This window comes from Gavialis gangeticus, unplaced genomic scaffold, assembly GCF_001723915.1.
Source record: "Gavialis gangeticus isolate Ggan-Ray unplaced genomic scaffold, GavGan_comp1, whole genome shotgun sequence".
Classification (NCBI taxonomy): domain Eukaryota; kingdom Metazoa; phylum Chordata; order Crocodylia; family Gavialidae; genus Gavialis; species Gavialis gangeticus.
This window is the reverse complement of record NW_017728995.1, coordinates 19,018,669-19,032,379: the sequence shown is the minus strand read 5'-3', so window position 1 is coordinate 19,032,379 and position 13,711 is coordinate 19,018,669. Positions and strand designations below refer to the sequence as shown.

Genomic DNA, 13,711 nt, shown 5'->3' with positions numbered 1-13,711 from the left:
TTTTTTTTTTTTGTGTATAGGTTCCTCTGCAAATTATGACTTGACCTAATATTTTACAGTCAAAGGAAAAGGCTATGTTTGGTTCAACTTTAAAGGGGCCAGGCCAGCCCTTGTCCAGTGGACACTAGATACGTTATTTCACTGATTCTATTAAATATTAAAGGCATATTAAAGGCTGCTAAAAATCATGAAGAAAGACTTCTTAAAATATTGGTATGTACATGCCAAGTATTGATGAAAACAACATGATGTAACTTATGCTAGACATTTTTCCTTTGTCTATTTTTACCACAGCATATTTCCTGGTAGACAATTCTTATGCCCTAAAGGAAGAAAAAGTCTGCATTTCTTTAGGTAATGAGTCAAACTGACCAGAAAAAAACCCAACTTTTTTTGTACTTCCTATAAACAGTCATAATAGTTTTCAGAGAAAAATCACCCAAAACATTAACAGACAGGGGATGGCAAGGGAAACTATTTTTGGCCTTTCTACGAAATTATACATCGGGCACAATGGACAATAGAGAATGTTCTTTTTTATTGTAAATTTCTGTGTCACGGAACATTTGTTAGGAACATCTATATAAAAACCAAAAGTACTGCTCAAGTCACATCCATCTGAATCAAATGATAATATCCCACTTGATCCATACATCTTCTGCTCCTAATTTCATATGGGAAACTCCAGAAATTATGACACAGTAGAAAATGATTACTTCAGGTAAGGAATTTGTTGTTAAAAACAAGTTCACTCTTATGAAATGGAATTCCTGATTTCACATGAACCTGAAAATATTTGGCTTTCACATACAGATCAGTTTCCCTCTGAAAACATCAGAAAATAGAAGACTCTTGTACTTTTAACCTTTTGTTTTTTCACGTTTAAATTGAACAAAGGTTAAGGATACCTAAATGATAGTTCTGAGTGAAAACATTTTTTTAATGTCCTTTGTTAAGTTACTAGGATAGCCTAGACTGGTAAACATTGTCCTGTTTTGATCTTGCTTTCTTCTGTTTGGACCATATCATACACTAATGCATTTAATTTTATTTGATCATTTCCCCAGTTTTAGAACCTGTTTCTCCTGTGCCAATATGAGACAATATTGGGCTATAAAATCTCCGAAAGGGCCAGGTATTTATTAAAAACTTCTTTTGGAGGGGAGGGGGAAGAGAAAAAACAGAAGATTTTTTTCCACTTTTAGTTTCTCTACAATACCATTTGGGGTCACTTCCTACCTATCTACAGTACCCATCAAAATTCACTGGCCTTACAAAATTCCAGTTTATTCCGACATACCAAACTAAAACAGGCACATAAGTCAGTCCTATAAAATATATAGTCATATATACAGCCTCACACGCATGCCAAAAATGTGATTTAATGGAATAGCTTTTCCATTAACTTTTCACAAAGTGAAACCAGGTACAGCTCAGACTTGTCATCTCAGAAAAGGTAATCCATTGTGTCCATGAGTTCAAGGACACTCAATTAATTGGAACGTTTAAAAAGAAAGAAAAGAAAAAATAACTCTTACCTTGAATGCATTGAAGTGTTCCATCCTCAGCCCTTATTGTAAAGGTTTCACCTGGATTAACTTGAACCAAAATGACCTGTGAAAACAACAGATTAGATTTCAATCTAATGCTCCGAGATCTGCCTTATTCATTCTAATGTTTATAGTACTTACACGTCTGCAGTAAAACAGATGCATTCTAACATTTACATTAGCTACACACATGCAGTAAACTAGAAATCACCACAGCCTTGAGCATCAGCAGAACTCTAAAATCAATACAGATTTGAAGTTTGCTAGAAAATGATATTTATTTCTCATAATTATATTCCAACCCTTTCAGGTATAGCTAAATTTAAGCCTACTGTATACAGTTAAAGGCTACAAATTTAAAGCACTGCTCCTATAAACACTTTTGTATGTCTGCAAAACTTTGTGCTACCTATTTAAAAAAAATTAAATGGATACATCTTTATAGGGCTACTGCCTATAAGGCTCAGAGTGAGCCTTGCACAGAAAGCTTCTGCATGACATCTTGGGTCAAATTATGTTTTCATTGTGACAGCAATGCAAGAAGCACTTTGCCCCATCAACCTTAGGGCTGCATATAGTGAAACAAGATGTTAGACATTCGTATTTGTTTTGTTGGATGCAAAGCATCCAGCCATAGCTAAACAGAGTGTACTAAAGTGCACAGAAAAACAACGTACTGTTAACAGTAGGATCCTAGATCACAAGAAACTGAGGCAATTATATAGCAGATGGAAATAAGAAAGAAACTTTCCCTTAGGCTGTAAAGGGCAGGAACTAGGAGCAATGGTCCCAAACTGCACCAGAGGAAATTTAGGCTGGAAATTAAGGAAGATTTTTCTCACTATGAGGATGGTCAAGCATTGGAACAGGTTATCCAGAAAGGTTGTGCAATATCCACCCCTGAAAATTTTCAAAAGCAGGCTGGACTGAGACTTGACTGGGCTGATTTAGTCATAGATGATCCTGCCTTGAACAGGGGGCAGAACTAGACTTTACAAGGTCCTACTGTCCTATAATCATCTATGAAGACTGAAGTTAGAGACACAAATGCTTCATCCTCCTATACATAGTGAATAATGTATAATGAACAGTTAGATGTCACTCCTATTAACCCACGTGATGGGAGAGCTGCAGGATCTCTAGGGCAGTGGTCTCCAAACTTTTCTGATCATGCACCCCTATCAGTAAAAAATGTTTTGAGCACGCACCCCCAATATATACGTTGCAATACACTAAAAGTGAATGAACGAGTGAGGGTGCCACTGTCAACCCCTCCACGTTGTGGAACTCCCACCCTTCCCTCAGGATACCTGGCGTACCGTACATGACATGTGACCATCTGATATACAGACCGAGCAAGGGAGCCAGTGTCAATCTGTACATTAAATATTAGTGAAGCTTAATTTCTTTCTTTCTTTCTTTAAGATAAAAATAAATATAAATAGAAGTTCTAATATTTTCTTCCCGCACCCCAGTGGATCATCTTGCACACCCCACTTTGGAGACCACTGCTGTAGAGAACTGGCTGAAAGATATATTACCCCATCCTCTCTGAAACCACTTTCACCATACAATAGAAAGTGTGATGCATTTGCCTGTTTAACTTGTTTCCAGACATCAGTGGGGGATGGGAGAGACTATTTTTAGTGAGACTGCAAAATTGTGTTTATACAGCATGACTTCACAAGCAGCAATATCCTGATCACAAGGTGATCTGTCTGTGTTTATTTTAGTCAGCATTTAATACGGGCTTGATCCTGATGGTGCTCAGAATACTCATCAACTTCCAGGCAGTCCCTACAGCTGCAGAGTCAAACCCCAAATCAATATTACTTATTACTACTCAGACAAGGTTCTTTGGGTAGATGTGATCTCTTTTATTAGACCAACTAAATAATTGGAAAAAATTGTTCTTTGCAAGCTTTTGGGCAAAAACACCCTTCTTCAGGCATTACTCAGGGCACTCTCATGGTTTTAAACCAACACATTGTCTGGAGTCTGTTTACCAAGTAATCTGGGACTTTCATCTGCACAACTCCTAGTGAAATAAATAAAATTCACATGGCTAATACCTTGTGTAATAGTTTGATAATTCGCACTCCCAAGTCCCATCTTTAAAGAAGTGTTTTATTTGGAATAAGTATTCATTTCATCATATGCTATCCATTACATGTGCAAAATGCACAATAGTTGGTTTCAAGCATCATGCCAAATAGGCCAAAACAATTGTTTTTGTTACAAAAAAAGAAATATTGATTATATTGGAGCCAAAAAAAAATTCCGTATTCACATCTGGAACCCAATTTTGATCTACTTATAAGTTAGTACCAAGCCTGGTGCCCTGTGGTGTTTAGAACCAGGGACTTTGTCTTTAAATTCATTTGAGAGAGAAACGTCATGTTTTCTCAATGCAATATAAAACTACATGGCAAATAATTACTGCCTATATAAGCCTACAAAGTACAATACTGTGGCAGAAGCCCATTGTCATGGTTAAATTTTTAACACAAATTATAAGCCATGAGGAAAAATGACAATGAGAATACCATTATTTTAGGTCTGTAACAGTAATTTTTCACAGAACATTGATTAGCATGGCTTTAAGCCAACAGACACAGACCACAGTAAGTGGTTTAGACAAGATAAAAATAAGAGAGAAAAGCCATTCCCATCTCTAACCTCTGCACAATCAACATTTAAGGACATTTGCTCTTCTGCCTATGAATAACTATGAATTATTCACTAGAGGGGATGGATACACATTCTTTTGTCAAAGGAAACATGCAGAGCAAAATGATAGGGTTGAACAGAGGAGGGGGTGATGGGGAAGAGGCCTGGTCACAAGGGCACAACAAAATCAAGGCAGCAGGCTATGGGTCTGTAAAGTCACATAATTATTCTTTTATATACAGCTTTTCAAAAGCAATTTCTGGACTGGCTACTTATCTGATGATATAACACAGTCAGTGGTAAATTATGACTAATCAAGTCTAGGATTCATGAAGTCTAAGGGGAGAAGAGTGCTGAACAGATACCCCCAGGCTCCCCACATGCCCCTAAAGGCTTAGCTTTTTCTCCTCCTTCCAACTTCTTGATCTTCCTCCCATGCCAGGCAGCTTACACAGATCAAACCTGCCTCAGCATGCAGTCCTCTTGTTGCAATCAGCTGTGCACTGCACTCTGCCTGCTGCTGTGGCTTTAACTCAGTTCTGTGTCTAGTCTTGTTCCGACCCAGCATCCCCAGGATCCTACACAAATCCATCCTTGACTGCAATTCCTTATCTTCTGCCATTAACCTTTTAATTTCCAATAGTCAACATCAATCCATAGACATACTCATAAATATTATATTGGATGCTAGGTACTTCCAACCAGTCAGTTATTAAAAAGCAAAGATTTTAGACAAGCTTTTGTGCACCAGAGTGCCCTCCCTCAGATCAACCATGCATTCGCTCAGTGATGTCTACAGTAACAATTTTTTGCAATTTAAAGTTACTGATTGGAGTTGGCAATTTTAACCATTAAAAGAAAAATTGCCAGGATCATAATAGCCAAATGCATCTCTAAGCTATGATGGCCTTTAAATAAAACAGTGGCTTTCAAACTGTTCCACAATCGGTCACCGGGGGGTTCTGCAAAGAGACTGGAAGTAGTTTTGGTGGGGAATGTAGAAGTGGATGGCAACTTTGGACAGAAACTATCATGAGAGGATTGAGTTCAGGACCCCGAGGAAAGGAAAGAAGAACAGCAGAGTAAGGACTCTGGACTTCAGAAAAGCAGACTTTGACTCAGTCAAGGAACTGATGGGCAGGATCCCCTGGGAGGCCAATCTGAGAGCGAAAGGAGTCCAGGAGACTCGGTCCTATTTTACAGAAACCTTACTGGGGACACAGGAACAAACCACCCTGATACCAGGAAGACTAGGAAGTATGACAGAAGACCAGCATGGCTTAGCAGGAAACTTTTCAGTGAGCTAAAACAAAACAGAAGCTTATAAATGGAAACATGGATAAAGGACTAAGGAGGAGTATCATAAAAGAAGGGATGAACTCAAGAAGGCCAAAGCACAACTGGAGTTGCAGCTAGCCAGGGACATGACAGGTAACAAGAAGGGTTTCTACAAGTATGTCAGTAACATGAGGAAGATCAGGGAACGTGTGGGTCCCTTAGTGAATGAGGGAGGCAACCTAGTGATAAATGATGTGGGAAAGGCTAAAGTGCTCAATGCCTTTAGCTCAGGTCTTCACAGGCAACATCAGCTCCCAGACTACTACACCTGGCAGAACAGTTTGGGGAGGAACCAACTGTGGCAAAAGAACAGGGTAGAGACTATTTAGAAAAGCTGGACATATACAAGTCCACGGGGCCAGATGCAATGCATGCAACGATGCTGAGAAAGTTGACCACTATGGTTGCAGATCCACTAGCCATCATCTTCGAAAAAAAAAACTCATGGTGATTGGGAAAGGTCCTGGGCAACTGGAAAAAGGCAAATACAGTGCCCATCTTTTAAGAAAGGGAAGAAGGGGAGTCTAGGGAACTACAGACTAGTCAGCCTCACTTAAGTCCCTGGGCGGGGGGGGGTGGAAATCAAGAAGCAGTTTCTTAAGGAATCCATTTTGAAGCACTCGGAGGAGAAGGTGATTAGGAACAGTCAGCATGGATTCACCAAGGGCACGTCATGCCTGACCAGCCTGATTGCCTTCTATGATGAGATGACTGGCTCTGTGGATGCAGGGAAAGCTGTGGATATGATGTACTTTTGACTTTACCAAGGCTTTTGATATGGTCTCCGACAACAGGCTTGCAAGCAAGCTACAGAAGTACAGGCTGGATTAATGGACCGGAAGTTGGACAGAAAACTGGCTGGATCATCAGACTCAGAAAGTAGTAGTCAACAGTTTGATGTCCACTTGGCAGCCGGTATCAAGTGGAGTGCCCCAAGGGTCTGTCCTGGGGCTGACTTCGTTCAATGTTTTCATCAGTGATCTGGAAGATGGGATGGAGTCTATCCTCAGCAAGCTTATCCTCAGCAAGTTTACTACTCTCCCCACCAAGATGGGGAGAGTAGTAGATATGCTGGAGGGTAGGGCTAGGATTCAGAGACCTAGACCAATTGGAGGACTGGCCCAGAAGAAAACTCATGAGGTTTAAAAAAAGACAAGTGCAAAGCCCTGCACTTAGGACAGAACAACCCCATGCACTGACACAGGCTGGGCACCAATTGACTAAGCAGCAGCTCTACAGAAAAGGACCCAGAGATTACAGCAGACAAGGTGAATATGAGCCAACAGTGTGGCCTTGTTGTGAAGAAGGCTAATGGCATACTGGGTTGCATTAGTAGGAGCATTGCCAGCAGATTGAGGGAAGTGATTATTCCCCTCTTTGCGGTAGTGTGAGGCCACATCTGAAGTACTGTGTCCAAATACGGGCTCCCCACTACAGAAAGCATGTGGACAAATTAGAGAGTCTAGTGGAGGGCAACAAAAATGGTTAGGGGGCTGAGGCACATGATTTATGAGGTGAGGCTAAGAGAACTTGGCTTATTCAGCCTGGAGAAGAGAAGACTGAACGGTGATTCAATACCAGGTTTCAACTCCCTGCAGGGGGGCTCCAAAGAGGCTGGAGCTGGACTGTTCTCAGTGGTGGCAGATGAGAGAACAAGGAGCAATGGGCTCAAGTTGCAGCAAGGGAAGTTTAGGTTGGATATTAGAAAAAACCTCTTGCAAGGGGGATAGTAAAGCACTGGAACAGGCTACCCAAAGAGGTTGTCGACTCTCTGTCCTTGGAGGGTTTTTTTAAGATCTGGCCAAAAAAAGCCTTGACATGACAGAAAATGTTCTGTGATTTTAGGAAGTTAAAAAACCACTGAAATAAAGCAACGTCATCCTGCTTTTCATATGTGGCTCTTCAAATCAAATGATAAAAATTGTGCTGCCAAAGTAACTTCCTTGAGGAAAGAGGATACAGCAGCTTCTTACTTCCCTTTACTGTTTATAAAAGCCGCTTGCCTCATGATAGGAAAAATACTGAAAACATTCTTCTTAACAGTCGGATAGAAGGAAGAAATTCGAATTGTGCAGGAGGCCCGGTGAACTGGACCCACAGATTTTACAGGGAGGCCGACTGGATAAGAAACTCTGACCTCTTGTTTAACTATTCCATGTCAAGGTTTTATTTTCTGTAATACTCACTGCTGCTGAGTTACTGTGGTAACCAGATAGTAGTCCAGCAGGCCACCTAAGATATCAGCAAAATTTCAGCATCCCAATGTTCATTCTCACTTAATAACTGAATGCAAATTTCAACACCGCCCACATGTCACCAGGTCACTCTGACATCCAGAAAGGTGCTATCCACAGCAGACAGCTTATGGTCAGACGGGGGGAGGGAAGGCTGTTACAGACTCATCACCTTGGTTGTAACTTAAAGTAGAAGGGGAAAAAAGCCTAATGACTCTTCCCTGACAACCGACATCAGCAAGACAGCAACAGGCCTTGCATTACACAGGCTTGTAGGGGAGTGAGTCAGACACTGGCAGGATCTGTAGCACTTAACCTATTGTATCGTGCAAGCCCTTTTCTTTTTAAGCTGCAAAGCAGACGTCTGTATTCATAAGAGAACTTTTATCATTGAGCCACAAAACCCAGAACCTGACTAGACCAAGCTGTTTCTTCTAAGATTCATTCAGAAAATACGACTCTTCCCAACATCCAGATGGCAGGCAATAAATCCTAACACTTGCAAGGATAGTCTGAAAGGTAGGGCTTTGCCCCCCATGTAGATTATAAGAGACATGTGAACTAAAAGACTCAAAAACCAAGGAATGAAATGATGATGGAATCAAAAGGTGTATAGGCATAATGGTATGATGATTTGTAAATCTCAGCCAAGTTATACACACACACTTGAAAATAAGTCCTTTTCATCAGTTGTTTCAAATTAATGACCAGAAATCTACTGAATAAGAAAACAAGAGACAAGATGAGAGAGAAGACATTTTGACATTTCAAATTTACAAATCTTGTCTATTTTAACTTATCATCACTAGAAGAATTTTCCCCAAGACTATGTAATTATCCACACTTCTCAAAAGGATATGAACTAATGTACTTCTAGGAGTTATTAAAATGAATTTGAAATAACTATTATCATCCTGACATACGCAGGATTCTGAATGTGAAAAACGAAAATGTTTTCCATCCATTACCATAGGGCAATCATTATTTCTTGTATGCAGCCTCTTCAGACAGACTATCATAGATTTGTTGTTTGCAGTACTGGTCACTACAGCCAAAGCAGAGACGATAAAATGCTTTTGGTGGGACTTTGGCTTTGGGTTAAATATCATGCAAAACACACACAGTGCCTCTTTTATATCAAAGAGGAGTGAAAGAAAGGTCTGAAAAGAAAATGATCTTTTCAAAAAGGCTCAGTATGTTGCAGAACAGGGTCCCTATTCTCTCAAGAGCCCCTACTATCCAGAAAAACAGCTACTTGAGCTTCGAAGGAGCAGCAGGCATGCATGTTCTTTCTTTTACTCACCACACTCATTTTATGTGCCTTGGCACATTAAAAAAAGTCTAATGTGAAAGCACCACTAAAAACTGATAAACCAAATTGTGAAAGATTTAAATATTTATTATAAAATAGACAAGCAGCCTTTAGGACTGGCACTGAAGATCAAATAAGGACAGCCAAAGTACCCACTTACTGCTATGACTCTTTCTCTGCAATTAAATCTTACTTTTTTAGGACTCAGAGGCAGTATGTATGATATCACTCTTGGGTCATTTTAGAGGTAAGTTCTGCAATGCTTTCACGCTCTACCAAACTGCCTCATCATCTGGCACAAAATCTGGCAGACAGTCAAGCAGCTTCCACACACACTTGCATTTGGTGTTTCGCATTTGATGATTCGACTCTGCCTGTACGAAGTCACTCTTGTTAGAAGAAGCGTAATGTTTTCCTGGAGGAATTCGCTTCCTCTCTTGGAAGTTTCCAACGCACTTTTAGATTCACAACAGCTTCTGACAAATGCAGTTTGTATCATCTTCACCAGCCCAACAGCAGCAGCCATTACTGACCAATTATAAATTCAGGAAATGTCCAGAAGTCAAGAACGACTATTTAAGAGCCTTCATCCCTTGAAAATCCCTCACCTTAGTGTCTAAATTCAGTATCACAAGTAAGCCTTTGCAATTTCATTTCCAACTTACAAGACTCTTATGTTAATTCCATTATCTGTCTGCCATAGACTTAACAGTGCAATTTTTTTTTTACTTTAATTATATTATTAGAAACAGGTGCTTTATTTTGTAGCCAGCAGTCCTGAAAAGGTCCTAATATGGTTTCTGAGTTAGAGCCAGCACATATAAATCTCTCCTTGCCTTTCAAGTCCTCACATAGATTTTTCACCTTTGCAGTCAGTGGAGATCTGTCATCCTAGGATCTTAAAGCACATTACGAATAACACCTAACAAGACCACAGCATTCATAGGATTTAGAGACAGATCTTAAAAGGTACTGAGGAACTTACAGATATGTACAGAGGAATTTTCAAAGCGTCCAGGTGTCCGATTCTTATGGAAATGAGATGAGAATTGTGCAACTAGGGACTTTTGGAAAGGCCTCTAGGCGCATATATACATGGTGAAAATTCTGACTTGTTGTTGCAGTTATTCCCCTGCAGCACATGATGAAACCAGGCACATCATAAGGGATTACCCCTCAAAGGAAATCAGAACCAGGAACACACCAAGTCTCTCAATTCTCAGTCTTCTGCTTGTAGGGGCTTACACTTCCTTCCTCATTTATGAATGATCTTTCCATGCATACAAATTCTTAGGTTACATTAAGGCATGACAAGTTGTAGCAAAAGCTGTACCTCCTCCTAGCCATCCCACTCAAGAAATCTCATCTTAAAAAAAACAGGGGGGTGGGGGACCAGGAGGGGACAGACCTCTGCACTTGCAGTTTCTGAAAACAAAAAGTTCAAGTACTAAAGCAACTAAAATGCATTAGTGCTCTGCCACTAAAATTAATCAGTCACGGTTGGAGTCACAGAAAGAACTCTTACAGTACGGCTGTCCCTGAGGAGAAGCACTTGCAGCATACAGATCAGGGGTACCAAAAATCATTGGAGATTCCTTCCAGCCATACAAGCCTAAGGGCACCAAGCTCAAACCCTCTTCCTCAAGTCAAAATCAAGCATACCAGGACCATGCATCACAGAGGTTTCATAGCAATCACAGGAAAATAGGGCTGGACGGGACTTCTGGAAAGGGACTTCATAAGGTCATCTAGTCCACCCCCTGCTCAAGGTAGATTCATCCCTGACTAAATCAACCGACCCAAATGTTCATCTAACCTGCTCTTGAAAGTTTCCAAGGATGGAGACTCCACAGCTCCTCTAGATAGCCTGTTCTGGTGCATGCCCACCCTCATAGTCAGGAAGTTTCTCCTAATCTCCAGCCTAAATTTCACCTGTTGCAGCTTGAGGCCATTGCTCTTAGATCTGTCCCTTATAGTCCCAGAGAAAAGTCCATCTCTATTATGTTCATAAATCACCCTTCAGGTATTAGAAGCCAGTTACCAAATCCCCCCGGTCAGTCTCCTCTTCTCCAGATGAAATAACCCTATTAGCTCTTTCAGCCTTTCCTCATTAGTCTCATCTTCAAGGCCTCTAATTATTTTTGTCACGCTCCAAAGCACTCTTTCCAAGAAGTATATGGACAGATTGAAGTGTGGGGCCCAAAACTGGATCCTGTCCACCAGGTCCCCAAGTCTGTTAAAATCTGCTTTTCTCAAGTCCGTTGTCTTTATTCTGCCTGCTTCCTTATTCCTTCCTTCTTCCCTTTAGGATCTTGAACTCTATCATTTTGTGGTCACCGTCACCCATATTACCTTCCACCTGCAAGCTCCCAACCAATTCCCCCCTCTTTGTGAGCAGTAAGTTGAGAAGATCTTCCCCACCTCATTGGCCTCAACCACCTGAATCAGAAAGTTCTCCAACATACTCCAGGCTGCTCGTGCACTGCCTGTAGGGCTGCTTGTGCACTGCTGTGTTTCCCTCCCAGCCTATGTCCCCCATGAGACCAAGGCCTACAATTTAGAAGCTTCTGTCACTTGTTCTTGAAAAGCTCCAGCAAACAAGCTAGAATAAGAAGGAGTTCATAACCTCCCTAGGTGGCCTTTTCCAGTGCTTTGCTACCCTTGAAGTTCAAAAGCTTTCTCCTAGCATCTAAGATAATTCTTTTTTGCTGAAAGTTGAGCTGATTTTTTTCTCATCTTACCTGTTCAGTGTAAACAAAGAATCATGGCCATTTTGTTAGGCAAGGTACAGGAATAAGAGCCACCAGGATAAGATTTCAGGGCTGTTCTGTACCCTGCACTGATTATCAACTGAAATCAATTGCTCCTGCCATTCCCATGCACTGATACTGTATTCTGCACAGAGCATCTTTAGGCTTTGTGCTGTAGAGCTGGGAATTTCACTAAGTGATTTAATCGAGTGATTTGCTACAGACCTTCCTCGCACTCTGGACAGGGCCATAAGAGCTCAGAGTCGCACAGTATAGCATTGCTATAACAATGCTATAGTTCAAGTCAGGCCATTACAAAGAACACAGCAGTTCTATTTCAGAGGCTGAGCTTCTAATCAGGAACCGACAGCGAAGATGGACACACGTTCTATAACGCATCCAACAGCCAGTACAAATTTAACACCGTTCCCCTGTATATACACAGGTGGACAATGACTATTGCATTGCTTGCCTTATCTGGCATCAGTTCCAACTTCTTTAATTAACGCTGTTCTTAGCAGACAGTGAAGGGATAGACATGAAACACTTTTTCCAACAAACACCCCCTCATTCTCCTCCACCAGTGCAATCGCACAGGAATAAAATGGATTCTATGCATGCCTCCAATTCTGGGCTTACTTAGGCACCATGACATCAGTGCTGTATAATGAGCCAAGTTTAGAACTCCATCTGGGACAAATAACATCCAGGCACTGTGACTTTTTTTTGTTTACATACACTGACTAAGTATGTCTTGGTGGTATGGGAACTAACTCTGAGACTGAGAGAACCTAGGAAATCAAACAACAAAACAATATTCTGCATCCTGGAGCAACCCTGGCGCTTCTTTTCCCAAGGTTAGGCACAGGTAATGTTTAAGAGGCCACCATTTCTGAAACCTGTTAATTAAAATCTATTGAGGGGGAAGGGAGAGAGAGATGCAGGGATAGTGCCCTAACCAAAAGTCTAAGAAGAAATGGGAGGTTACAGGAAAATTGTAGATAAAGTATTATATGCCAAAGTTTACAATTCTGCAAAATTTTCCCTGAATTTATAAGTATACACTGCTTATTGAATCAACCAAGAGTCAGTAACTGATAACCCAGTCTGAAACCAAGCTGCTGCATAATGGCCTCACTCGTGGCTGGGCTCCATCAATAGGTCAACCACTTACAAAAAGAAGTTGGTCATTCTGTTTGTTTTCCAATACAGTGCATTCCCCAAATTAAGAACCAAGGCAACAGTGCAAGAAACTGTGCGTTACACTGAACTAAAGAAGAAATTAAGAAAACCTTGGATCACGTTTTCTCAAAAGTATTGATGAGAAAGGCATTTGGTACTGAAGCATACATTTTGGTACACAACAAAACATCCATCTACTCTTCTAATACAATACAATGTAGGTAGCAGAATTATCATCAGCTTGAACACGTACTATCCAACTTCCCAGCTCAACAATGCAGTTCACTTTTTTAATTCTCAGGAGCCTGGTTATAGTTGCCAGACTGCCTCTTAATGAAGAAACCTGTGTTATTCTTTTGCTTTACCAGAAGGTCCAGTAAACAGTGCTAGGAGTCAGATACTTGGCTACCGATCTTTTCTAGGCTGTTCATGTATGAAGTCTTAAATCATCAGAGCTGTGCGAAGCTCTGGTCACCGATTCAATTTGGCTGAGATTCAGCGGCCAATTCTGAACCTAATCAGGAGACCCTTTAATCTCTCCAAATTGAATCCGAACCCTCTGAATCGATTCAAAGACATTCAGCGTTTCAGACGTACACACGGCTTTAAATGTTTTTTTCTACATACCTCAAGGTACCAGGTGGCTCATGAATGCTGAGACGGTGGAGTGAATGG

General features: G+C 40.9%; 1 protein-coding gene across 2 annotated transcripts in view; it reads right to left on the bottom strand.

Annotated features, from left to right (window-relative positions):
* FNDC3B (fibronectin type III domain containing 3B) overlaps positions 1–13,711 on the bottom strand; it is a 449,034-nt gene that overhangs the window by 352,084 nt on the left and 83,239 nt on the right. For both annotated transcript variants that reach the window (XM_019503306.1, XM_019503307.1), the window contains exon 3: positions 1,539–1,614. In XM_019503306.1, coding sequence (XP_019358851.1) covers positions 1,539–1,614 — 76 coding nt within the window. The remainder of the gene's footprint in view (positions 1–1,538; positions 1,615–13,711) is intronic.